Source organism: Callospermophilus lateralis, chromosome 1 (genome assembly GCF_048772815.1).
Source record: "Callospermophilus lateralis isolate mCalLat2 chromosome 1, mCalLat2.hap1, whole genome shotgun sequence".
NCBI lineage: Eukaryota > Metazoa > Chordata > Mammalia > Rodentia > Sciuridae > Callospermophilus > Callospermophilus lateralis.
In genome coordinates this window covers 98,999,845-99,025,478 of record NC_135305.1, presented here as the reverse complement: position 1 = coordinate 99,025,478, position 25,634 = coordinate 98,999,845, and the positions used below count along the sequence as shown (strand labels likewise).

At 42.5% G+C, this 25,634-nt stretch overlaps 1 protein-coding gene across 8 annotated transcripts in view; it reads left to right on the top strand.

Moving 5' to 3' along the window:
* Urgcp (upregulator of cell proliferation) overlaps nt 1–25,103 on the top strand; it is a 47,573-nt gene extending 22,470 nt beyond the window's left edge. For 3 of the 8 annotated variants that reach the window (XM_076836413.2, XM_076836400.2, XM_076836395.2), the window contains exons 2-6: nt 15,101–15,127; nt 15,433–15,503; nt 18,895–18,945; nt 19,254–19,292; nt 21,801–25,103. In XM_076836413.2, coding sequence (XP_076692528.1) covers nt 18,912–18,945; nt 19,254–19,292; nt 21,801–24,397 — 2,670 coding nt within the window. In that variant the 5' untranslated portion in view covers nt 15,101–15,127; nt 15,433–15,503; nt 18,895–18,911 and the 3' untranslated portion in view covers nt 24,398–25,103. The other 5 variants (XM_076836388.2, XM_076836406.2, XM_076836402.2 and 2 more) reach the window with 5 other exon arrangements.
* Nucleotides 25,104–25,634: the final 531 nt, after the last annotated feature.

Genomic DNA, 25,634 nt, shown 5'->3' with positions numbered 1-25,634 from the left:
CTCCCAGTGTCTTCCTTGGAAAATGAGCCCAGCAAAAGAGACAGTACTTCCTGAGACCCCTGGCCTGTCTTAGTCAGCTGATTACAATCATCAAACCTACTTCAGTAGGTGTTGGGGGAAGCAAATCCGGAAATATAGGGCAGAGGTAGGAGAAAAGTTGAATTCTGACCGAAGTGTTTATGCAGGGGTTTCCAAATCCATTGTTTTTTTTATTGATAAGGTCCATGAGAGAGCTAAGAAGGAAAGAAGAAATCTTAAGCATTTTTGCAGATCTTTTGAATGTGTCAGGCGTTGTGTTAAAGAAAAAGGTGTGTTTGAGAAATGACCCACAGCCTTTTGTGTGGAGACAAGGCCAGAGGAGGTGGCAGGGCCAGAATCTGGGCTCATTGTCTTACTAATTGCTGAAGGGCTTTTCTTGCCCATATCGGATGTGTTGAGCTCTGGGAGAAACCATCTGAAGCAATATGGAGTAGGCAGAGGGGCAGAAAACACATAATGCTCACCCCCCCACACCACCAGCTAGCCTTTCCTGAACACATAACACTCACCCAGCTCCCACCATCCCTGTTCCTTATCTGCCCTTCCCTGCCCTTTCTACAACTGCCTAAATCTCCTTTCCTTGCCTTGCTTAACATTGCCTTCTCTGCTTGCTTTTTCATTGTTGGTGTTTCCTTGGGTTCTGTGATCTGTTTTTATTTCTCTCTCTTTTTTTAAGTGGTACTGTGGATTGAACTCAGGGCTCAGGGACATTCTACCACTGAGCTTCATCCCTAACCCTTTTTTTATTTTGACACTCAGTTACCCAGGCTATCTTCAAACTATGTTCCTCCTCCCTCAACCTTCTGTGTTTTAGAGATTACAGCTGTGTGCTACCATGCTCAGCCTATTTCTGTAGCTTTAACTGTTGGTCCATGATTTATAGGTGGGTTTCTGGGGTTGTTCCTGTGTTCCCTGAAATTGTGTGTAGTGTTAGGTGTGGTGTATATTTTTCCTGGAAGCATCTTTGGCTTTCATCAGATTCTCAAAGGTGTTCTTATCCCTAACAATCCCTAACCATCCATCCTGAATTCCCAGATTTTCATTTCTATCTGTGCACTAGATGTAACTCCTCAAGTTCCTTTAATAAACCTGGGTTACCTATACAAAGTATATACATTTTTCATATTATATTGGTAGATAATTTGAGTAACATAAAATGTATAAGACAGAAAATAAAAATCAAATGTAATCCAGGTTTCTCTAGACCATTACCCCTTTTTCTTCCCCCTGTGGTACTGAGGATCAAACCTAGGGCCCTTCACCCCTGAGCTACATCCCCAGCTCTCTTTAAATTTTGTATTTAGAGACAGTTTCACTAAGTTGTCAAGATTGGCCTCAAACTTGTGATCCTTTTGCCTCAGCCTCTCAAGTCACTGGGACTACAGGTGTGCACTACTGCTCGTGACTATACCACCACTCTTAAATTACTGGTGTATAGGAGCTGGGGTTGTGGCTTCATGGCAGAGCGCTTGCCTCACACATGTGAGGCACTGGGTTCAAGCCTCAGCACCACATAAAAATAAATAAACAAAATAAAGATATTGTGTCCATGTATAACTATATCTGTGTAGGAGTCATTGAAAGATCCTCAGCAAATGCCTGAAACAGTGGCTAATATAAAATTCTATGTTTTTTTCGTACATACCTATGAAAAAGTTTAATTTGTGATCAAGTTTAATTTATGAACTAGGCACAATAAGAGATTAACAACAATAACAATAAAATAGATCTTTTGTAATAATATACTAGAATAAAAGTTTGTGACTTGGGACCATTATTAAATGAAGTAAGGGTTATTGAACACAAGCTGTGACATAGCTGATCTGATAAATGACTACTAAATGACTGATGGGTAGTGTATAGATCATGGATACACTGGGAAAAAGATGATTCATGTCCTGGGTGTGACAGGGCTGGACAGCAGATTTCATCATGCTATTAGAACAGCACAAAATTTAAAACTTAGGAATTATTTATTTCTGGAATTTTCCATGTAACATTTTTAGACTGCAAATGACCATGGATAACTGATGCTATGGAAAGCAAAACTAGGGATAAGAGATTAACTACTGTATTTTTAAGTATTTTGTTAATCTTAGAGAGACAGCCTTACAGAAATAAGAGTCCTTCTCTGTTCCCCAACTGTGGTTGTACTACCTGACAGACTTTTCCTTTGCATTTACATATTATGTTTTTTCTTGACTCTGTTTTTATGTAAGTGCTATCATACTATTCTGCAGCTTGCTTTATTCATTCAACAGTATGCCTTGAAGTTCTTTGAATGTCAGAACAAGAAACAGATCTACCTAAATGTTGACAGTTGTATAATTTTCTGTGGCATGGTTATATTATTTAGTTAAGAATATTTACAGTTTTGTCTAATGCTGCCCATCCTCTGTCTCCCTCTAGACATCTGTAGCAGATGCAGAGAATTGGACTTTGTGGTCAGAGATCTTGCCTGTTTTTAAATTGACACTAACAAATTATCTCTAAAAATGTACCACTTTCCCCTTTACCACCAGATTTTTTAAGGGTTCTTCATACCTCCCTATACATGACATCAGCCCAAAGAGTAGGAAACATGACATTTTCATTCACCCATTCTCTAGAAACCTCATCCCAGTTCAATTTGTTTGATCTGATTGGTAATATCAAGTTCTAACCAACCACATTCCACCAGTAACATATGATCCACATAAATGAACTTATACTCCTCAGCTTCTCATTTGCAGAAAATATGGTCATTGTTATACTGAAATTTTCCCACACATGGAATGAGGCCTGTCTGGGAAGGAAGGAGCTCAGGCTGAGGAAAGAGGAGAGGATGTGGGAGTGTCAAAGATGTCAAGTTCAGGGGAGGAAGCTTGGGCTCTGAGTGGAGCTGGGGAGAAGTAAGACTCATGGTAGTAGATAAGGGAACTGATTGAATTCAAGACTGTGTGAAGCCATCACTGGACATAAACCCAAAGCCAGTGGTTCTCTGTAGACCCAGAGCCAGTGCCTGAGGAGGGAGGGTACCTGAACTGAGCCCGTCTCCCTTCCTCTTTCCGCTTTCTTCCTTCTCTCCTCTTTCCTCTCTTTCACTCACTCCTTCCCTTCTTATTTCCCCTTCTCCTCTTTCCTCCCTCCCCTTCTTTTTCTTCTTTCCAGCCTTCCTTGACATTTCTTTTGGCCTTGTCCTTACTTGCTTGTCCTTTATAACCTTAACTGGAGACCTCATGCCCACTCCCCTGAGCAACATCACCATCCATTGGAATTCTCAAGGATTCATCTGCCTTGGTAACTAAAGCACTCCTATTAACATTCATTGGACATTTAAAAATACTTAAAGCTTATTTTAACCTATTGTCTTTCTTATCTAGGAAGGTTCTCTCCCAACATAGGTGTCTTCTTTTTTGGGGGGAGGGGGGTGGTTATTGAAGATTGAACCCAGGGGCACTTTATTACTGAGTTACATTCCCAGTTCTTATTTTGAGACAGGGTCTCACAAAGTTGCTGAGGGTCTTGCTAAGTTGCTGAGGCTGACCCAGCCTCTAAAGTCACTGGGCATACAGGTATGTAACACCATGCCTGGTCCAACACCAATATCTTACAGGGAAGGAAGAGCTTTGCTTTCTCACTGTGGCCTAGACTGACTTAAGGGAGCTAGATTGAGGACCAAGTAGAAGAGGGAGGAATGGGGCTTATATACCACACTTTGAGGAGAAAGCACTAGAGAGCTTGAATAAGATTTAACCTGCTCTTGGAGAAATCCATCAGGGCTGTGGTCTGTGTGGAAGGGACATAGTTTTGCCTGCAGAGCTGAGGCCTTGCAGTGGCTTTCATTGCAAATCTAGGATTCTCATATTGTTATACCAGGAGGTTTCTCAGGGGTGGAGGTGGCACTGGTTCTACAGAGCAGCCCTTCAAGCTTCACTTAATCAGGGCTTTGGTAGAACATCCAAGCAGTTGACCTGAAACAGAAGAGCACCCCTAAGCTCAAGCGAGGGCCTCTTACCTAGAACCTCCAGGAAAGGGACTTTCCAGTCCTAGGAAATGCTCTTTTAAATTTAAATCCAGTCCATTTCCAAAAAGTATGTTGACAGGCCTGTACTGAGTGCTTTTTGCACGTGTTAGCTAATCTTAACAGCAACCCTATGCAGTAGGTACTATTATTATCCCCTTTACATAGGTGAAGACACTGAGGCCCAGCTCAACAGTTTAAGGTAAAAAAACTTGATGCAAAATGACTGTTACTAAGTTTTTGTTGCTGTGATGAAATACTTGAAAAATCACTTAAAAGAGGAAAGATTTATTTTAGCTCATGGTTTCAGGGGTTTCAGTCCATGGTTACTTGGTTCCATTGCTCCTGGGCCTGTGTTGAAGCAGAACATCAATGGCAGGGAGCATGTGAAAGAGCAAAGTGGCTCACCTCATGGCAGACAGGAGACAGAGAAAGAGGAAGGGTCTGAGGACAAAGTAAACCATTCAGAGATGTGCCTTCAGTGACTGAGTTTCTCCAGTTAGGTCCTATCTCTTCAAGTTTCTACCACCTTCTAAAAGTTCTTTAAACTATAACTTCATTTATTAATGAATTAATTCATTGATGAGGTCAGAGCCCTCATGATACAATCATTTCCCAAAGTTCAACCTTTGAACATTGCTGCATTAGGATAAGCCTTTAACACATGAGCTTTTGGGGAACATTTCAGATACAAACCATAACAATGACTATTCAAGATTATTACTGTTGGTTGAAATTTGGTTTCCAAGGCACAGACAAAAAGGTTGGATTCTGTAGTTCTTGTTCTTTAAGAGCACAGGCAGCTTCTCCTCATACCCTCTGAGTGAAGCAGAAGTAAGGATGTGCTCATGTGGGTTCCAGAATAAGAAGCTGTGTTAACCAAGCAGACCATACCTTCAATTGTGGCTTTACAAAAAGAGAGAGAGAGAGAGAAATAAACAAACAAAAAACCTAGAATGGAATAATTCAGAGGCAAATCTTTCCTTTTAAGGATTTGTACCTAGAGACTGAGTGTCCAGGCTACCTGCACACCAGGAACAATACTGCTGTATGGGTCAGAGACTGAGATCTGTTTTATATTGTCTTCATTATAGCTTTTTATAAAGTTGTTAGGTTTTTTGTTTTGTTTTGTTTTTTAACAGCACTGAGGATTGAATCCAGGACCTTGTGCATCCTATGCAAGTGCGATATCACTGAGCTATAGCCCCCGCTCTTTTTATTTTTTACTTTTATTTATTTTTTATTTTTAGTTATAGATGGATATAATACCATTATTTTATTTATTTTAATGTGGTGCTGAAAATCAAACCTAGTGCTTCACACATGCTAGGTAAGCATTCCCCCACTGAGCTACAACCCTAGCCCCTATTTTTTATTTTGAGATCGGATCTTGCTAAATTGCTGAGGCTGGCCTTGAAATTGTGATCCTCCTGCTTCAGCCTCCTTCCTGAGTCACTAGGATTCTAAGTGCATACCACCATGCCTGGCTAAAATGCAAATCGATTCTTATCTTTGTTGTAGCTAAACCTTGATGTGGAGGAGCTTTAAAGTCTATGTCTTTGGGAAAATTCCTCCCACTGGTTCCCCCAGTTACAGTGGGATGTTGACTCTCCTGGACTCCAGGCCCCTTCCAGCTCATGTTGGCAAATGGGAGGTAGGGGCTGGTTTGTGTCAGCATGTCAGTGCTGATTTGCTCATGATCCCCTCAGCCTTGCTTTACCCCAGCCGTGGCCAGTGGAGATAGGACCAACTGATTGAGTCTAAAATCTTGGATTTAACCTGTGTCCTCTGTCTTTCTCACACCCTCTGTCTTGTGTGTTGAGGATTTCACTTCATAGACACCTTGAGGGCCTAGCCATGTGCTATCATCTCGAGGGCTGCTGGCCAGGTCTCAGTCTTAAGCCAGTGACACAGACAGGCCTGTTACCCTGACTCAGAGCCAGTGATGGCTCTTCTGTCCTGAAGAATAAAAGCCAGAGTCTTCTTTGTGGCCTTTGAAACTCAGTCTCCCTGCCAACCTCTGAGCAACTTGGGCCTTTTCTGGGCTGTGCCTCTAAAGCCTGTGCTTACATGGTCCCTTCTGACCATCCCACAATACAACATCTGCTTTTACCCTCTCATGCCTGCACCCCACCCTGACTTAGCCTGCTTTCTATTTTCTAAGCATTTAACATCTTCTAGTTTGTTTTTGGTATTACTCATTGTCAATTTCTCCTTGCCTCATTGAGCTAAATGAAGAGTCAGGCATTTCTGCCCTTCACCTTTATATCCCAAACTCCTAGAAAGGTTCCAAGCAGTAAATCCATGTAGGGTAAATCCAAGAGAACATTGACTTGCTTAGGATAAGTAATCTCTTTGGATCCTTGTAGCAACTTCATGAGCTATGCAGGCCAGGGATAGCATACCTCATTTTATGGATTAGCATCTGTGTTATTCAGTGTTTGTGCAATGAGGGATTCTTCATCTCTCCAACCTAAGTCTAGGGTACACTGTTGGAGGATTAGGGCTGCTCTTGAAAGTTCCACTTCCTATCATATGGTGAGCCTTACATGCCGTGGAAAACTTGACAAAGACTGGTGGCTTATTAGAACTATTTCTCTTCTCAGAAATCTCTCAGTTTGGGGGTGTTGGGATGATTATGGCCTTAGGGTTCAGGTGGTCACTCTGCCTCCTCTCCTAGCAGGCAGTGTTATTTTATCTGACACCTCCTTGTCCTTCCTGTGTGTCACTTGATAGGATCTTTTCATGTATATTGTACATTGTCTCAGCCATTCCTTTGCTGCACACAAGTTTGTTTGTTTGTACTAAAGATTAAACCCAGGGGCACTGAACCACATCACCACCTCTTTTTTATATTTTATTTAGAGACAGGGTCTTGCTAAGTTGCTGAAGTCCTCTCTAAGTTGCTAAAGCTCTCTAAGTTGCTGAGGCTGGGTTTGAACTCAAAATCTTCCTGCCTCAGCCTCTCAGGCTGCTGGGATTACAGGCATGTGCCACTGCACCTAACTTGCACAGCAAGCTTTAAGCCTTTCAGAGTTGCCTTTTATAGGTGGAATGTCCCTACCCCAGATTTGTCCTAGATATCATTGTGTATTGAATTGTGTTCCCCTGAAGAGATATGTTAGAGTTCTAAATGTGTTCCTTTTTGGAAATAGGGTCTTTATAGATGTGATTAGTTAAGATGAGGTTATACCAGATTAGGCTGGTCTCTAGGGTAACTTGATGGGTGAAAGCCATGTGAAGACAGAGGTAGAAGCTAATAATACATCTTTCGAGCCACACACACGGTTGGTATTAGTTTCTTGTGGCTGCTGTCAGAAGTACCACAGACTAGGTGGCTAAAAAAAAGAAGTAGTAGTTTATTCTTTTACAGCTCTGGAAGCCAAAACAAAGAGATTAGCATGACTTGTTTTACTCTGGAGATTCTGAGGGGTTTCTGCCCCAGACCTCTCTCTGGCTTCTGGCAATCCTTGACTTTCCTTGGATTGTAGATGCATTACATCAGCCTAGCCCTGTTGTCATATGGCATTCTTTCTGTGTATCCAGATTTCCCTCTTAAAAGGGCATTAGTTTTTGCATGAGAGGCCCAGTCTATATCACCTTATCTTAAAATTTAACTAATCACATCTGCAAGGATCCTGTTTCCAAGTAGAGTCACATTCACAGTACCAGAGTTGGGACTTGGGGCACCCAGTTCAACCCACAACATATACCCAAAGGTTTAAAAAGATTTATTGCTAAAAGGAGTGAGACTTTTGGGGCAGAGCAGCTGTCTTGGAGTTTTACTTTGGTTTAGGGTGGTAACTGAGTGAGGGTCCCCAGCCAGCACCAAAGAAGGAACCTCAGGCTTTCTTGTCATCCCATCAGATGTACAGCAGAAAGGGAAGGGGACTTGAAAAGTCTTACATCTAACCTCAAAAATGGAGTTGCTCTTTATTATCCAAAGCAGTTTATAACCTATTGTCAATTACATTTTTGTAAGTATTTATAGCTGTGTCATCTGTTATCATGATAGGGTGACAGTGTACCTGTGCTCATCTAGTGCTCATCTGGGACAGTTGTTTTTCTAGGTACTATCTTGTCTTTTGGCATCACCCAGTGAAGAAGCCATGGTTGTTGCTGGTAATCAGTGGTTGACGTGAGACAAGACCTGGGCCTGCTCACAGTTTTACCCTGTTTGTGCATGGCATCGATGGGCATTGTCCAGGAGTTGTCTGCTCTGAGGCAGATCAGCAGAAAAACAAAGGTGTGGCTTATCCAAGTGTCCAATGGATTCTTTTCTTCCCTTTCCTACTCTTCCCCTTTCTACCCCTCCTCTTCTTTTCCCTCTTTCTTTCTTTCTATCCATCTGTTCATCTATTTATCTATCCATCCATCCATCCTGGGGATTGATCCCAGGGATGCTTTACCACTGAGCTATGTCCTCAGACCTACTTACCTACATACGTATCCATTTTTTATTTTGAGAGAGTGTCTTGCTAAGTTGACTAGGGCCTCACTAAGTTGCTGAGGCTGGCATTGAACTTGTGATCCTCTTGTCTCAGCCTCCTGAGTCACTGGCATTACTGGTGTGTGCCACCACACCCAACTCCAATAGATAATTTCTTATTCATTAAACACCCAGGTCTGCTGAATCAGAAACTCCAGGTATTGGGACAAAGGCTCCCCAGTTAATTCTGTTGGAAAATTAGAAAAACATAAATAAAATAAGAAAAGAAAGGAAAGGGGAAAACAAGAAAAAGAGACTAGGAAAGTTAGTTTTGCTTCATCTTCCATGGAGAGGTGGAAGAGAAAGGTGAGCCATTGTAGACTTGCCAGAAATAAAAATAAGACCACCTCTTGCCAGTCAAAATAGAGGTATGTCTCTGGGTGGATTCCATCTATATCCTGGCAATGTTTAGGGTTTTTATCCTGTAGCCAACCTGGAATAAACTAGTAGGTCTACTTCCTAACATGGTGAGAAAGAGCTGAGAACACTGAAGGTCAAGTCACTTCTGCCCTGGAGAGATGTCTGTGCTAGGAGGTGCCCCTGGAAGGCACACCCTAGAGGCTTGAGAGGATTTGCTTGTTTTGGTGTGTGCATGTGAATGTAGGTGTGTGTTTATTTATTTAATTTTATTCTGGTACTGAGAATTGAAGCCAGGGGTCTGTTTACCAAGTTACATCCCCAGCTCATTTTATTGTTTATTTTAGGACAGGGTCTCAGTTGCTGAGGCTGATATTGAACTTGGGATCCTTCTGCTTTAGCCTTCTGAGTCCCTGGGTTATAGGCATGCAGTACTGTGCCTGGCTTGCTTGCTTGTTTATTTATTTATTTATTTTAAAATATTTTTTAGTTGCCAATGGATTTTTTACTTTATTTGTTCATTCATATATGGTGCTGAAGATCAAACCCAGATCAAACTCATACATGCTAGGCAAGCACTCCACCACTGAGCCACAACCCCAGTCCCTTATTTATTTATTTTTGAGATAGATGTTATGCTGCATTATCCACAAACTGGTGGATATAAATGATCCTCCTACTTCAGTCTACTTGAGTAGCTGGGACTACAAGTATGTGCCGTATGCTCTGCTGTTTTCTTTTTCTTTTTTTTTTTTTAAAGCTATTTATAGACTAGCCTCTAAGACAGGGTTAGGTTATTTTTGCAAATGATGGAGCTCATTTGCAAACCTATGGATTCATTTTTCACCTCTAGAAAGTGACTTTATCTCCATATTTTGGGGCCCCCTAAACATGTATTTTGAATACTGGTAAGAGAATATTTATCCTTGTTGGCATGGGGGTACACACCTTTAGTCCCAGTGATGTGAGAGACTGAGACAGGAGGATCACAAGTCAGAGGTCACCCTCAGCAATTACTGAGACCCACTTAGACCCCTAGCAGCTTAGTGAAACCCTTTCTCAAAATAGGAAAATTAAAAGGTCTGGGGATGTAGCTCAGTGGTAAAATGCCCCTGGATTCAATTCTCAATACAAAGGAAAAAGAGAGAGAGGAAAGAAAACATTTACCCTTTAAAAATTACCTCTAGTATTAAAAGTTGAAAGTTTTCTAGAGTTGCTAAGGATATGGGAAAATATTCATGATCAGTTAAGTGAGTAAGAAAGTAGAATATGTAGAGTAAAATATACTAATTAAGAAAAAAGAGCATAGGGCCAGAGTGAGTCTCAAGAGAAGACTGAAACTACACAGCTACTAAGGAGGGAGTCAGATAGAGCACACAGAATGCAGTGTATCAGTTAACAGATGTCCTAGAGTAGCATCAGTGGACTGAAAGGAGGGAAGGACAGATTAATGTAGGGATAGTTTTTGAAAGTATGTAGGAAAGAAAGCAAAAGCATGATACTTTTCAATATTTTACATTTATATTATTTTTGGAATTAAAAAAATTAGTGATATTAGTAATTTGCAAAAACTGCTTTGCAGAAAAGCTCCCTTGCCTGTGTCTAGGACCTATTAGTATTTTGCCATCCTAATTCAACTCTGCCTGTAGTATAGATGGGAAGATGCCTAAGGCTATAATGCCCACTACATAAAATGGGGCTGGAGTTAGGGTTAACAGATTGACTCTTTGTATAACTTTTGAAATTATTAGCTATCATTAGAAGTTATCTCAAACCTTCCTGAGCCTTAAAGATAATGAGCTAGGACCGAGGGTATAGCTTAGTGGTAGATCTTTCGCCTAGTATACACTGATTCCTGGCTTCAATCCTCAACACTGGAAAAAAAACAAAAAAGATAATGAACTAGAAGAGAACCAGATATTCAGATATTTGGGTCCTAACTCTGGTGATGTGGGCAGATCCCTTGGCCACATCTCTCTGAGCCCTGCTTTCCACCTTGCAAAGTAGATTTTGGGTATTGAATTAGTCTGTTTGAGCTGCCCTCTAAAGTACCACAGACTGGGGGCTTACACAGAGAGATTTACATTTTCCAGTACTGGAGGCTGAAAGTCCCAGATCAAGGTAGTGCAGATAGGATTTCTAATCAGGTCTTTTTCTCTGTGCATTTTCAGAGAGAGAGAGAGAGAGAGAGAGAGAGAGAAAGAGAGAGAGAGAGAGAGAGCGCGCGCGAGCACCAGCCCTCCTCTTATAGGACACTGATTTCATCACATGAGGGCCCTGCCCTCGTGGCCTCATTTAGTCTTAATTACCTAAAAGCTTCATCTCTAAATATAGCCACATTGGGATGAGGACTTCAACATAAGAATTTTGAGGATACACACAATTTAGTCCCGTACAAGTATTCAAAGATATCATGCATATGTGTAGTAAAGTTGTAAAATAAGAATCATTAGACACTTGACTCTGCCTCCAATTTCCCCTATTTTTCAGGAGCAGTGATGGATCCACAAATCATGGTTTGTGCATTTCAGTTGTGATGGGTTGCAAGCAGTTTGGAGCAAAAATAAAGTACAGAATTTGCTAATATGTACTCTTTTCTAAATTAGCACAAACTCAAAATCATCCCTGTGGCTTTGCCACTTTCTCACTTGGGATGGAAAGGGGTGAAGTTAAACTCCTGTCCAGGGCACTATCTGGAAGGCATGTCTGGGGGACAAGTGTCCAGCCAGGGAGGCCTGTTATTGGCATCTTGGGCTGTAAAAACCTGTCATCTGCTCTCTCCCTACCTGACATTCTCTGGCAGCATCCTGGAGCCTCAGGGCCAGGCTTGTAGCTTCCCCTCTGTGGAACTATTTTTAACCTGTCATGCTGTTTTCCTTTTTTAAGGTTACTTTTGGTGTTTTTCATGTTACAAAGCAATATGTAATATGTTTTCTGCAGACAAGTGAAGAGAAGGCAATGAAAAACTTGTATTTTTATCAGCATCAAGGTTTGATGAAGTCACATTTTTTTAATGCTCTGTCTATAATGACTAAGATGGCCATGCACGCAGGAAACCTTTAACTATTGGGACCATCGTAAGTGGGTGGCAGAAGCCTCTGGGTAGAGAAGGAGACCCCAAGGAACATGCTGGAATAACAACGAAAGGTTCCAGAAGTTCCTCTGGGAGGATGTACTTAATACAAAACTTTTGTCTTGCTGAGCAACTGAATGGGGGTTTAGGGAGGTGCTCTATGTCTTCTTCAAGGGGCCTGAGGCCTGTTCTCTATGCCACAGACTCACATATAAAATATGCACTCTTGGAAGAATAATTTTTTAAGGACACCATGTTATCAAGTCTTTTTTTGGCACCCATTTGTCTCATCTGTCCCAACCCTGAATCATCATCATTTTAATAGCTCTATTAGTTTTATAAAATTAACACATGCTATAATTAAAAAATACAAATAAGACCAAAATAGTTGAATGTCCTGTTACCCAGATGTAACTATCCACTATTAATTTTAACTTTTTAAAAAATATTTATTTTTTTTTAGGTGTAGATGGACACAACACAATGCCTTTATTTTTATGTGGTGCTGAGGATCGAACCCGGGTCCCGCCCGTGCTAGGCAAGCGCTCTACCGCTGAGCCACAATCCCAGCCCCTAATTTTAACTTTTTAATCCTTTTATTTACAAATAATTTCCTTTTAGAGATAAGTTACAAAAATAAAAAAAGGTCCCAAGACCCCTTCTAGAGTCTCTCTCCTTTTTTTTTTTTTTTTTTTTTTTTCCGTGGTACTGGCGATTGAATCCAGGGGCACTCTACCACTGAACTACATTCACTATTCCTTTTTTATTTTGAGTCAGGGTCTTGGCAAGTTGCCTAAGCTGGCCTTAAAATTGTGATCCTCCTGCTTCAGCTTTCCGAGTTGCTAGGATTATAAGTGTATGCAGCCATGCCTGGTCAGATTCTCCCATTAACATTTTACCTCATTTATCATTCTTGTTCATCACATCTCTTGTGTACTCTTGCATTCTCTCATCTGTGTCTATGTGTGCCTATATACACACACATAAACACAAAAATATTTTTTTCTTACCATTAGAAACTTCGTCCATTCAGGTTGCTGTAGCAAAATAACATAGACTGTGGGTGGCTTATAAACAACAGAAATTTATTTTTCATAGTTCTGTAGTTTGGGAAGTCCAAGATCAAGGCACCATTTAGTGAGAGCCCATTCCTTAAAGTGCATCCTTGCTGTGTCTTCACATGGTGGTAGATGAAACAAGCTTCCTTGGGCTTCTTTTATAAGAGCATTAATCCCATTCATGAGAGCTCTACCTTTATCACCTAATCACCTCCAAAACCCCACCACCAAATATCAACACGCTGGGGGTAAACTTTTTAACATATGAATTTTGGAATGATACAAACATTCATTCCATAGAGAGAGTAAGTTATATATAGCACCTGACTTTTCCCTTAAATCCTTCAGTGTTTCCTAATAATAGAGATACTTTCTTATATAACCACAGTACAGTAACACAACCATATTTCTTTCTTTCTCATATTTCTTTCTTTCTTTTTTCTTTTCTTTTTTTTTGTCTTTGGACCCCAAAATTTCCTTTTCTAGTGCAGGATCTAGTATAGGGTCAGGTATTGTGTTTGGTTTTGTCTCTTTAACTCCCTTTAATCCTGAACATTTCCATAGTCTGTCTTTTGTGACATGCACACTCTGGAATAATACACTTCTCCTCTTTAGCATAAAGTCCCTCATTTTGCATTTGTCCTCATGATTGATCAGAACTTTACCTTCTGGGCCAGAACACTGCAGAGATACTGTGCCCTTCTTCTGTGTGTCACAATAGGGCACATGAAGTCTCCCTGTCCTCCACATTAAGGTTCATTTTGATCTCACCTGAGCTCTCCATTGTGTTTTTTTCTTCCTGGCACCTAATAAACAGTCTAAAAGGAGACATTTTAAGACCAGGCAAATAGCCTGCTCCTCATCAGCATTCTCCTCTTTGAGAGTTAGCATTGGGTATTTGCTCTTGTTTGCAAAATGATAGCATTCTGACTACAGCACCCCTTCCATATTTAACATTCTGTTGTGAGCAAGAGCCCTCCATTTATTTGTCTGTTATCTGTATGGACTAATTAATTCCTGTTTTTCAATGATTTTAAATTAATTACTGTATTTAATTCTATTCATGCTCACACTGTCCCCAGTTTGGCCAGGGGAAGCCCCTCTAGTTGGCACCCGAATCCTATAGCATGCCCCAGAACTTTTCAGAGCACTTGCTTGCTTTCTGAACTAATATACTCAAGTCCTCTTGTTCTTTCCCTGCTAGCCCTGGCATTAGCCAGAATCTCCAGGAAATCGTTGTTTCTTTTGCCATGGAATTAAAGGTATGAGGTGTGCGCATTGCTATTGCAGTGTCTTTGCTTCCTGGCTCATATTGGGGACAGAGCTAGGATATGAATATGTATATGCACACATATCTACACATAGAAATATGCATGTACATAGACAGATCTGAGCATCCATGTGAAGTTACAGTTCATACTAGTGCCTCCATTCCATTACACCTCTGTAAGTTTTGTAACTTCTTCTTATATTTATATGTCCTTTCTTCTCCAGTGAAAACCGTGGCTTCTGACAAAATCAACACATATATTTGTTTGCTTATTTCTATGACATACCTAAAATAGGTTATTCATAATGAAAATACAGTTCTTAAGTCTTTATAAAAGAATTCAGGGACTGCTAGTAGTATAGCTCAGTGGTAGAGTACTTGCCTAGCATCTGTGCTTTTGGTGTATAAATTGCCTAGGCTAGTCTTGTTTGATTCCCAGCATCACTTAAAAAAATGTTAGGATCATCCCTCCCTGCCCACACTATTAACTTTTAAGAACATTCCTTTAGATTTCTCTATATATGCCTATAGATAAATACACACAATTTTATTAAATTGTATCATACTAGAATACTATTTTGTAACCTGACTTCCCCTCCTAATTAGTATATCATTAACATCTTTCCATAATGTTCATCTAAAATCAATTTGCCCACAAAAAGAAATCCATAGGATATTTTGTAATGGCTGCAGAATAAGATCATAATTCTTTGTTATCTGTCTTTGATTTTAAAAAGGCATCCAACTTTTTGCTATTATATATAAAGCTGGCATCAACATCTTTATAACTAAATCTTAATTATTTCCTTAGGATAGAAGTGGAATTACTGGTCAAAGGGTATGTATATTTTTATGTCTTTCTGAATGGCTGTATTTATTCTCTAGCCAGCAGCTTTTGCGAGTGCTGGAGTTTCCAGGCTAATGATTCTTGACTGGGCTGCACATCAGAGTCATGGAGGGCACTTTTAAAAGCATAGATGCCCAGAACCGGCTCTCAGAGGTTCTGGTTTCATGGACCTGGGGTATAACCCAGAGTTTGTAGTTTTTAAAAGCTCCCCAAGAGATTTTCATATGCAGCCAATTTGATAGGTATAAGCCATAGTTCATTATATTAATTATGTTTTTCTTCTGAAATTGTTTCAGACATTCTGATTTGGGAGAGGTGGCCCCAGAAATAAAACCATCAGAGAGACGAACAGCTGTGGCAATTGCAGGTAAAGTTGGACTTGAGCCCACTTTGAAGCAGATGTGTTTTTTTCTGTCCCATTGGGTTTCTGGGTTCCAGTACTTTCCTGGGCTGGGGATCATGGATCTCAAAAATAAATAAGTGTAAGACCTTTATTTTTCCTTTTTATAAGAAGATTGTATCTCAAGGTGTTCTATTCAAGTCTTGTGCCCACTTTTTAGTGGAGATATTGTCTTTGTTATAAAATTGTAAGAGTTCTTTTTTTGTTTTTTTTTTTTTTTTTAGTATGGGGCTTGATCCCCGGGGTGCTTTATCACTGAGCTGCATCCCAGTCCATTTTATTTTTTATTGTGAGACAGGGTCTCACTGAACTGCCAAGGGTCTCATTAAGTTGCTGTGGATGGACTGGAACTTGTGGTTTTCCTGCCTCAGGCTCCCTGAGTCCCTGGGATTACAAGTGTTTGCTACCACTCCCAGCATAAAGAGTTCTTTATATGGATACTTAGATCCTACCAGATATATGATTTACAAATATTTTCTTCTATTGAGTTGATCATCTTCGTTTCTTCCTTTTTTTCCTTTTCTTTTCTTCCCCCTTCTCCCCTCATCTTCCTTATTTCCTTCCTTCCTATGCTGGAGATCAAACCCAGGGCCTCAAACATGCTAGGCAAGCACTCTGCCACTGAGCTACATCCCAAACCCTCTTTTTTATTTATAATGTCTTTTGATGCACAAGTTTTTTTTTTGTTTTTTCTTCTGTTGCCTGTGCTTTTGGTATATAAGAACCCACTGTCAAATCTAAAATTATGAAGATTTATGTCCATGACTTTTTCTAAGAGTTTCATGGTTGGGCACTTTCATTTGTATCATTGATCCATTTTGAATTAATATCTTGTATACAGTGTTAGATAGAGGTGTAACTTTATCTTTATGCATGCAGATACCCATACCTCATTTCTTTTTTTTATTTTTTTATTTATTTTTTAGTTTTCGGCGGACACAACATTTTTATTTGTATGTGGTGCTGAGGATCGAACCCGGGCCGCACACATGCCAGGCGAGCGTGCTACCGCTTGAGCCACATCCCCAGCCCTTACCTCATTTCTTTTTCTTTCTGTTTTTCTTTCTTTTTTTTTTTTTTTTTTTTGTAGTATTAGGAATTAACCCTGACTCTACCAGTCAGCTACATCCACAGCTTCTTTTCTTATTTTAAGACAGGCTTTTACTAAATTCCATAGGCTAGCCTTGAAGTTGTGACATTCCTGCCTCAGACTCCCAAGTCACTGAGATTATAGGTGTGTGCCACCAAGCCCAGCTCATACCTCATTCTTTCTTTTTAAATTTTTTTTTGTAGTTGTAGATGGATAGCATGCCTTTATTTTGTTTGTTTATTTTTATGTGGTGCTGAGGATCAAACCCAGTACTTCACATGCTAAGCAAACACTTTACCACTGAGCCACAATCCCAGCCCTCATACCTCATTCTTGATGCTAATAGCTCCAAGGTGTGAAATGATGTCTTAAATGTCTGTTTACTGCCCAATAACAAGTATTCCAAAATTTGATGGAAAACACTATAGAGGGTGCATACCAACTATTGTAATAATTGGTGGGAGGAGATCATTTCGTTTGAGTGAAAATGGCTTTAATTGCCCTATATTGAGTTCTCCCACTTAGGCTAATAACAGTTCTTAATATAATTTTAATGGTAGGTCTGGCCCACACACTGCCCTGTGCCCATTTAAACTTGGTGCTCCTGTGGTGTTGGAGTTCAGGCTTACCTCCTCTTGGGCCACGCCCTAGTAAGAATTCTAGTAGAGTCCTTGGCTCATGGATCTGAGCCTTGTGGCCTCCCTGTATTTGCTGTGGATTTGTGCCCTTGCTGGGGCCCTGCTTTGTCCCTGTCTGTCTTTTGCATAGTTTGCTTATTTGCCTTCTGCATCTCTGCCTGTGGAACATTAGGTTGTGTCCACCTCTTAGTTCCCTGACTTTGACTACTTTGTGCTCACTTGACTTCTTGTACCTGTTATCTCTCTGAATCCAAATCAGGCTCTTTTCCATCCCTAACCAAGCAAAGCCCTGTTTCCTCTGGGGACTGAAGGTTACTTTTGATTCCAGCTCGGACTACTCTAGAACCTCCAACCCCGTCCCTGGCTCTCTAGTGTTTCCCATTCTCTTCTCTAGCCATTTCCGTATATGGTATTTTGGATTCTTTGTAAAAAATTTTTCTGATGTTTATTTCACTTTGAGCAAAATAACCTTTTGACTGCTAGACATTGCAGTTTGAGTCAGGGGAACTGTCCTGCATTGTCTCTTATATCTTTGGGCTGTTTAAGAAGCCCTTTTCTTTTTTTCTCTCAGGCCTGTCTCATATTCATTTCCCAGAGACATCATCAAAGAAGACAGTTTGAAATTTTAGAATTTTCTCTTAATTATATGGGAATCATGAGAGAATTGAAAATATGAGAATCTTTTTTTGATAATAAGTTCTTAAAAATGTAAATTTGGGGACTGAAGATTTAGCTCAGTGGTAGAAGGCTTACCTCACATGCACAAGGACTTGATTTTTTTTAAAGTCTTTTTTTCCTGATATAAATATCTGATAGCATTAATTAAATACATTCTATCATTAAAATATTAGTGTTGATGGATTTAGTGTTATGCTAGAGACACAACTTTTCCTACTCTGCCCTCCCTACCTGGGGATTTGTGCTCTCATATAAATATCACTTTAAGTGATTACAAAGACTCTTTCTGATGGAATAAAAATAATATTGAGCTGGGCATTGTGGCACATGACTGTAATCCTATCTGCTTTGGAGGCTGAGGCAGGAGGATTGCAAGCTTGAGGCTAGCCTGAGCAATTTAGTGAGACCCAATCTCAAAAATTTTTTAAAAAGGGCTGGGGAACTGGGCAGGGTGGCACATAACTTTAATCTCAGTGACCCAGCAGATAAGGCAGGAATTAGAGGCCAGCCTCAGCAACTTAGCCAGACTCTGTTTCAAAAATAAAATAAAAAGGGTTGGGGATATAGCTCAAAGATAGAGGGCTTCTGGATTCCATCCAGTACCACAAAAAATTGGGGTTGTAGGAGGTGCTTGGGATATAGTTCAGTGGTGAAGTGTTTGCCTGATATGCCTGAGGCACTGGATTCAGTCCCTAGTACTGCAAAGAAAAATTCCAAAACCCAAAACATTTCTTGAGCATGAGGAACAGTTATCATTGACCACAGTAACCTTATTTGAACTTTATGTGTGTGTCTGTGTGTGGTGCTGGGGACTGAACCTCAGGCATGCTAGGCAAGCAAGCACTGTACCACTGAGCTATACCTCCAGCCCCCTTACTTAAGTGTTTTGATAGAAATGTTCTAACTTGCTGATGAAACTAAATGCCTGTTTTTTTGTTTTTTGTTTCCCTAGATTTGGAATGGAGAGAAATGGAAGGAGATGACTGCGGGTTCCATTATGGAGGTAGAAACTGTGGGACTTAGCATAGATTGGTTTGGAGAAGGAAAAGGATGGGAGAAAAGCAAAAAATAACTAGGATTTCATATTTTTAATAATTGAGATATTTCGTTATTTTGGTAAGAAAGAAGGAGAGTTCTGGGTTTAGCTTAAATTACTTTGTGTCAATCAAAGGCACATATTTGATTGACCTTCATTTTTCTTTTCTTTGGTGCTATACTGGGGATTGAACCCAGGGATGTACTAAGCTGTTGTTCTACCACTGAGCCACATTCCTAGCCCTGACACTTTCTTTTTCTTTTCTTTTCTCATAGATGGTACGAATGAGGCCCAGGACAATGACTTCCCAGCAGGTATGCATTTTCTCTTTTTGTTCTAGCTTTCTTTTTTTTTTTTTTTTTTTGGCGGGGGTGGGTGGGTACCAGGAGTGCTTAACCAGTGAGCCACATCCACAGTCTGTTTTTATTTTTTATTTTGAGACAGAGTCTCACTTGGTTGCTTATAGCCTTGCTAAATTGCTGAGGCTGGCTTTGAACCTGTGATCCTCCTGCCTCAGCCTCCCAAGCCATTGGGTTTATAGGCATATGCCACCACACCCAGCTGTTATAGCTTTCTAATATATTATTGGAGGGGGACATTACCTAGGCTGGTGGTTCCACATCTATCTGCATCAAATCCTGGGAAGGCAAAGTGCTCAGATCTGGGATGCCCTAATCCATTAACCATTTATGGAACATTAGTAATATTGCTGAAACCAAACCTCTGGGGAGCTCAAACCATGGGGAGTAACTAGCAGTAGTAACCTTCTCCTTCAACACATCCACTTCCATATTTAGCATCTTTGGAGAGGAAGCTCAGGAATCTTTTTGTGTGTGTGGTACTAAAAATTAAGCCCAGGGGCCTTGTACAAGCTATGTAAGCTACACCCCAATTCCTTTTTTGAACTTTTGAAATAGGGTGTTGCCAAGTTGTCCAGGATGGCCTTGAATTTGCAATGCTCTTGCTTTAGCCCCCTGAGTAGCTGGGATTGTAAGTGTACTACCATGTTTGGCTGGATGGAACCTTTTTTTTTTGGTGGGGGTACTGGGGATGGAACTCAGGGGCACTCAACCACTGAGCCATATCCCCAGGTTTATTTTGTATTTTATTTAGAGACAGGGTCTCACTGAGTTGCTTAGCACCTCACAGTAGCTGAGGTTGACTTTGAACTTGCAATCTTCCTGCCTCAGCCTCCCAAGCTGCTGGGATTATAGGCATGGGGCACCGGTCCAAGCTGGATGTAATCTTTTATTTATTTATTTATTTATTTTAGTGTTTATTTTTTAGTTGTAGTTGGACACAATACCTTTATTTTATTGATTTTTATGTGGTGCTGAGGATCCAGCTCAGGGCCTTGCAGAGTGCTAGATGAGTTGCTCTACCGCTGAGCCACAACCCCAGCCCTGGAATCTTTTATTTTAAACAAGTTCCTGAAGTGATTCTAATCTCAGCTAGTCTGGAAACCCTTCAGGTGGTCCAGTAGTTTCACCTGAGTTTGGGAATGCAGGCCCAGAGCTGCCAAACAGCCTGCCAAAGGCCACTGTTTAGGCACAGATGCATAGGAGAATGGGTTGTTTGTTCTGGCTTTTCCCTGTTGCCTTTTACTCCTTGTAACTTAATAAAAACATTTGTTCTTTATATAGATGAAAAATTATGTCCCTGATTTCATCCAGGCAAAACTGTGAAACCTGAATAATATCCACACAGGATATTGCCACAGTGTAACCCTCCCATGCGGTTCCTCTGTTTTTGCAAGTTCCCATGCCACTTGTTCTCTCTGAAGTGGTCTTACAATCACACTGCTGTAGAACTCTGAGCCTTGTGGTCAGTGCTGTGGAGCATTTAGTTCACTTGGGAAAGGTCCTGAATCTGTTACTTGACTTTGGGAAACAATAAAAGGGCTGAATCAACCAGTGCTTTCTCTCATGGTTTATTTAAGCATATTGCTTCCTCTCAAGAGGAACTGGAGAAAAGTTTGGAACTTTTATTATATTTATTGTTTTATGCATTAACATTTAAAGTAAAGTGATTATGTGCAGTTTGAACATTGGTAAGGTGCCATGCCAGACTTTTGGAGATAGCAATCCTGTCCAGAGCATCTAACTTGTAAGATTTTATATTGTATAGAGTGATATTTGACTGTCTGCACAAATAAACAAGTTTTCACTTAGTCTGCACCAGATATTTTACTATGAGTAAAAATTACATATTGGTCTCAGATCTGATTCTGATCTATGATTGCTGACTTCCCTTGCTTACTAATATTTTCCTTTAAAATATTATCCAACTTATTTACAAGGAAAAATAACATTAATTAGAAACCAGAGAGTAAATAGTGATTATGCCCCTGTGGAAATTTCCTGGTGACATTGAGGGAGCACAAGGCTCAGCACTGGAATAACTCTGGCATGCATTATGGCATGGGAGGTGGGACCTGCATTCATTACCTAAGGGGCATGTTCTGCTCACTCTAACCAATTAATTTTGAGCTAAGTGTTAGATTTTGGAGATTTCTAGAGAAACCAGAAATTGGTGCTTTTACATGAACTCTCCCCAGTTTTTAATTGTGACTTTTTTTTTTTCCTTTCTGTTTTCTAATGTTATCACATCTGTGTAGGATGATAGTATTTACCTTGATATTGGGTCCCATCCCCTCCCTGATCTCAGGTCAGCTAAACATACCCTGAGCCTCCTGTTTTTGCATCCCACTCCTAGGGACATCCTTTCTAACCCTTTCTTGCTGGACTCTCCCTCTCCAGCTCTCCAGTGGCTCTGACTCAGGAATGTAGACTGAGCAGTCATGTCTCCATTTCTTTCCACAGTGGAGAGAAGCAGGCTTCAGGAAATGCTATCCCTGTTGGGACTGGAGACATACCAGATGCAGAAGCTCAGCCTCCAGGACTCTCTGCAGATCAGTTTTGACAGTATGAAAAACTGGGCTCCTCAGGTTCCCAAGGACCTGCCCTGGCATTTCCTCAGAAAACTGCAGGCCCTCAATGCTGAAGCCAGGAATACCACCATGGTGCTGGATATGCCTCCAGATGCCCGGCCTGCAGAGAAGGAAAACCAGATGGAGGAGGAGATGATCTACTGGGATCCAGCTGAGGATATCGCTGCTGATGACATCTACTCTTTCTCTGAGTTGCCAACACCTGACACACCAGTGAACCCCCTGGACCTTCTCTGTGCCCTGCTGCTATCCTCAGACAGCTTTCTGCAGCAGGAGATTGTGCTCAAGATGTCCCTCTGCCAGTTTGCACTCCCACTTGTGTTGCCTGACTCGGAAAACCACTACCACACCTTTCTGCTGTGGGCCCTACGGGCCGTTGTACGGACGTGGTGGTCCCAGCCCCCTCGGGGCCTGGGCAGCCTAAGAGAGGACAGTGTGGTCCTATCCAGGGCACCTACCTTTTCCTTCGTGCGCATGGATGTCAGCAGCAACTCTAAGTCCCAGCTGCTCAATGCCATCCTCAGCCCAGGCCGTAGGCAATGGGACTGCTTCTGGCATCGGGATCTCAACTTGGGCACTAATCCCCGGGAGATTGCAGATGGGTTAGTAGAAATTTCTTGGTTTTTCCCCAGCGGCAGGGATGACCTGGATGTCTTCCCAGAGCCTGTGGCCTTTCTGAATCTGCGAGGTGACATTGGGTCTCACTGGCTGCAGTTTAAACTTTTGACAGAAATCTCCTCGGCTGTGTTTATTCTGACAGACAACATCAGTAAGAAGGAATACAAACTATTATACTCTATGAAGGAGTCAACCACAAAATACTACTTCATTCTGAGTCCCTACCGGGGGAAACGGAACACAAACCTCCGATTCCTGAACAAGCTGATCCCTGTGCTGAAGATAGACCACTCACACGTCCTGGTGAAGGTCAGTAGCACTGACAGCGAGAGCTTTGTGAGGAGGATCAGAGGGATTGTGGGTAGTGTGGTACGGTCCCCCTGCAGGAGGGTGTCTGTGGAAGACATGGCTCATGCAGCCCGGAAGTTGGGCCTCAGAATTGATGAGGACTGTGAGGAGTGTCAGAAGGCAAAGGACCGAATGGAGAGAATCACCAGAAAGATCAAGGACATAGATGCCTACAGGAGGGATGAGCTGAGGCTGCAGGGAGACCCTGGAAGGAAAGCAGCCCAAGTGGAGAGGGAGTTCTGCCAGCTGCAGTGGGCCCCAGACCCACCTGAGAAGCACCGGGCTGAGCTGAGGCGTCGGTTTCTGGAGCTCCGGATGCAGCAGAATGGCCAGGAGCCTACCTCAGGAGTACAAGAGTTCATTGCTGGGATCAGCAGCCCCTCTCCTGGTGAGAGGCAATACTTCCTGAGGTGGATGGAGTGGGGGCTGGCTCGGGTGGGCCAGCCACGGCTGAGACAGCCCCCAGAGACTCTTCTCACTCTGAGACCAAAACTCAGCGGGGCCTCAGACTTGAGTGAACCACTCTGGCCTGAGCCTCTTGGGGTAGAGCATTTCCTGCGTGAGATGGGGCAATTCTATGAGGCAGAAAGCTGCCTGGTGGAGGCAGGGAGGCTGCCAGCTGGCCAGAGGCGCTTTGCCCACTTCCCCGGCCTGGCTGTAGAGCTGCTGCTGCTGGGGCTGCCCCTGGAATTGGTGGATGGGGGAACCCTGAGCATCCCTGTTCGTTGGGTCACAGGGCTCCTCAAGGAGCTGCACATCCGCCTGGACAGGAGGTCTCGGCTGGTAGTTCTATCTGCCCTGGGGATACCAGGCACAGGGAAATCCATGCTTCTCAACACCATGTTTGGCCTGCGATTTGCTACCGGGAGGATCTGCAGTCCCCGGGGGGCCTTCATGCAGCTCATCACAGTGGCTGAGGGCTTCAGCCAGGACCTGGGCTGTGACCACATCCTTGTGATAGACTCTGGGGGGCTGATCAGTGGGGCTTTGACCTCAGCTGGGGACAGGTTTGAGCTGGAGGCTTCACTGGCCACTCTGCTAATGGGGTTGAGTAATGTTACTGTGGTCAGTTTAGCTGAAACGAGGGACATTCCACCAGCTATTCTGCATGCATTTCTGAGGTTGGAAAAAACAGGACACATGCCCAACTATCAGTTTGTGTACCAGAACCTTCATGACATGCCTGCCCCCAGCCCCAAGCCGAGAGAGAGGAGGCAGCTCTTGGAACCACCCAGTGACCTGAACAGAGCTGCTGCCCAGATGGAGAAGCAAGGTGGTGGCTTCCGGACACTGGCGGGCCTAGCCTTCTGCGATCCTGAGAGGCAGCATGTCTGGCATGTCCCAGGACTGTGGCATGGAGCACCACCCATGGCTGCTGTGAGCCTGGGGTATAGTGAGGCCATTTTTGAATTGAAGAGATGCCTGCTAGAAAACATCAGAAATGGCCTGTCCAACCAAAACAAAAACATCCAGCAGCTCATTGAGCTGGTGCGGCGGCTGTGAGTGTTCAGGTGTTGGGGCTGCTATGGTGGCCTATTCTGATGGGGTCTAGCAGGCTGTGCCCAGGCACCTGAGAAGCGGCTGGTGCCTACTGCACATGAGAAGGAAGACCAGTAAAAGATGGGGGTAGGGGTCTCCTAACAGTGTTAAGAAAAGAGATAACCTCACAGACCAGCTCAGAGATGTCACTGGGGAAATCAGAAGTCCTGGGTGGGGTGACACAAGCAGTAATTTGATCTTTCCTGAGTCCTGTCAAGGTTCCTGAGGGTTGGTCCTATGGAGTTCGGAACAGCTTCCTCAGTCACTGTAGGCCCAGCAGGCAGGGACATCCAGTTGAGGTTAGGAGTTGTCCTGAGGAAGCATAGGGGAGGTCTTGCTTCCACCCAACCTAAGGGTTGTGGACCAGCATTTGAGGTTTTGGTGATGTGATCCTGCCCATGTGTGCAAGACACTGCCATGGCACCAGGTATGTGGACTGATCTGTGAAGCCTTCCCTGACCCTTGCCCCCAGGAAGCGTTCATCAGAAACCCTGTTGTGTCCCAGCACTTTGTCATACCTCTGCCTCAACATTTCATGGCGTATTGTCACTCATGTGTTTACTGTCTGCCCCCAGACTGTGAGCTCCTTGAGGGCAGGGACAGAACATCCAGCTCTGTATCCCCAGGGTCTGGCACACTGTAGGCACTTAATAAATGTTTGTCGAATGAATGAATGCTCACATGATAGTAGTGCACAGGTTCTGCCTCTCTGTGCCTTCACTGTTCTGTGTGCTCAGAGAGGATGCAACAACTGCCTAAGGAGAGCTCTGGAGAACTACATGACAAATGTGAAATTGTTCCCTTTCTTTAAGCAAAGAGCAATTCTGGCTGTTAACTAAGAAAGGAATTAAGTGCTTTCACAAGCACTTAGGTAATTCCATCTTTGCCCCATTTTATAGGTGATGGAGGAAGCCCCAGGCTGCACACCTACATGGCAGAACACAGAGGAACCAGTGGTGTACTCATCCATTGGCTCTTCCTAACCTCCACAATATCTAAGGATCCCTGAGCCAACAGGGCAAGCCAGCCTGACCTTTATGGTGTCCTCACCACATCTTTCCCTGGCCCACTTAGCCACCATTTAGGCCTGATACTTGACCAGAGACCTTGGATTCCTGCCCTGTTGATCCTCCAGCTGGAATCCTACCCTGTTTCTTGTCCTTATACCAGACTCAGCAAAGGTGCCCTCAGCTCCAGGGCT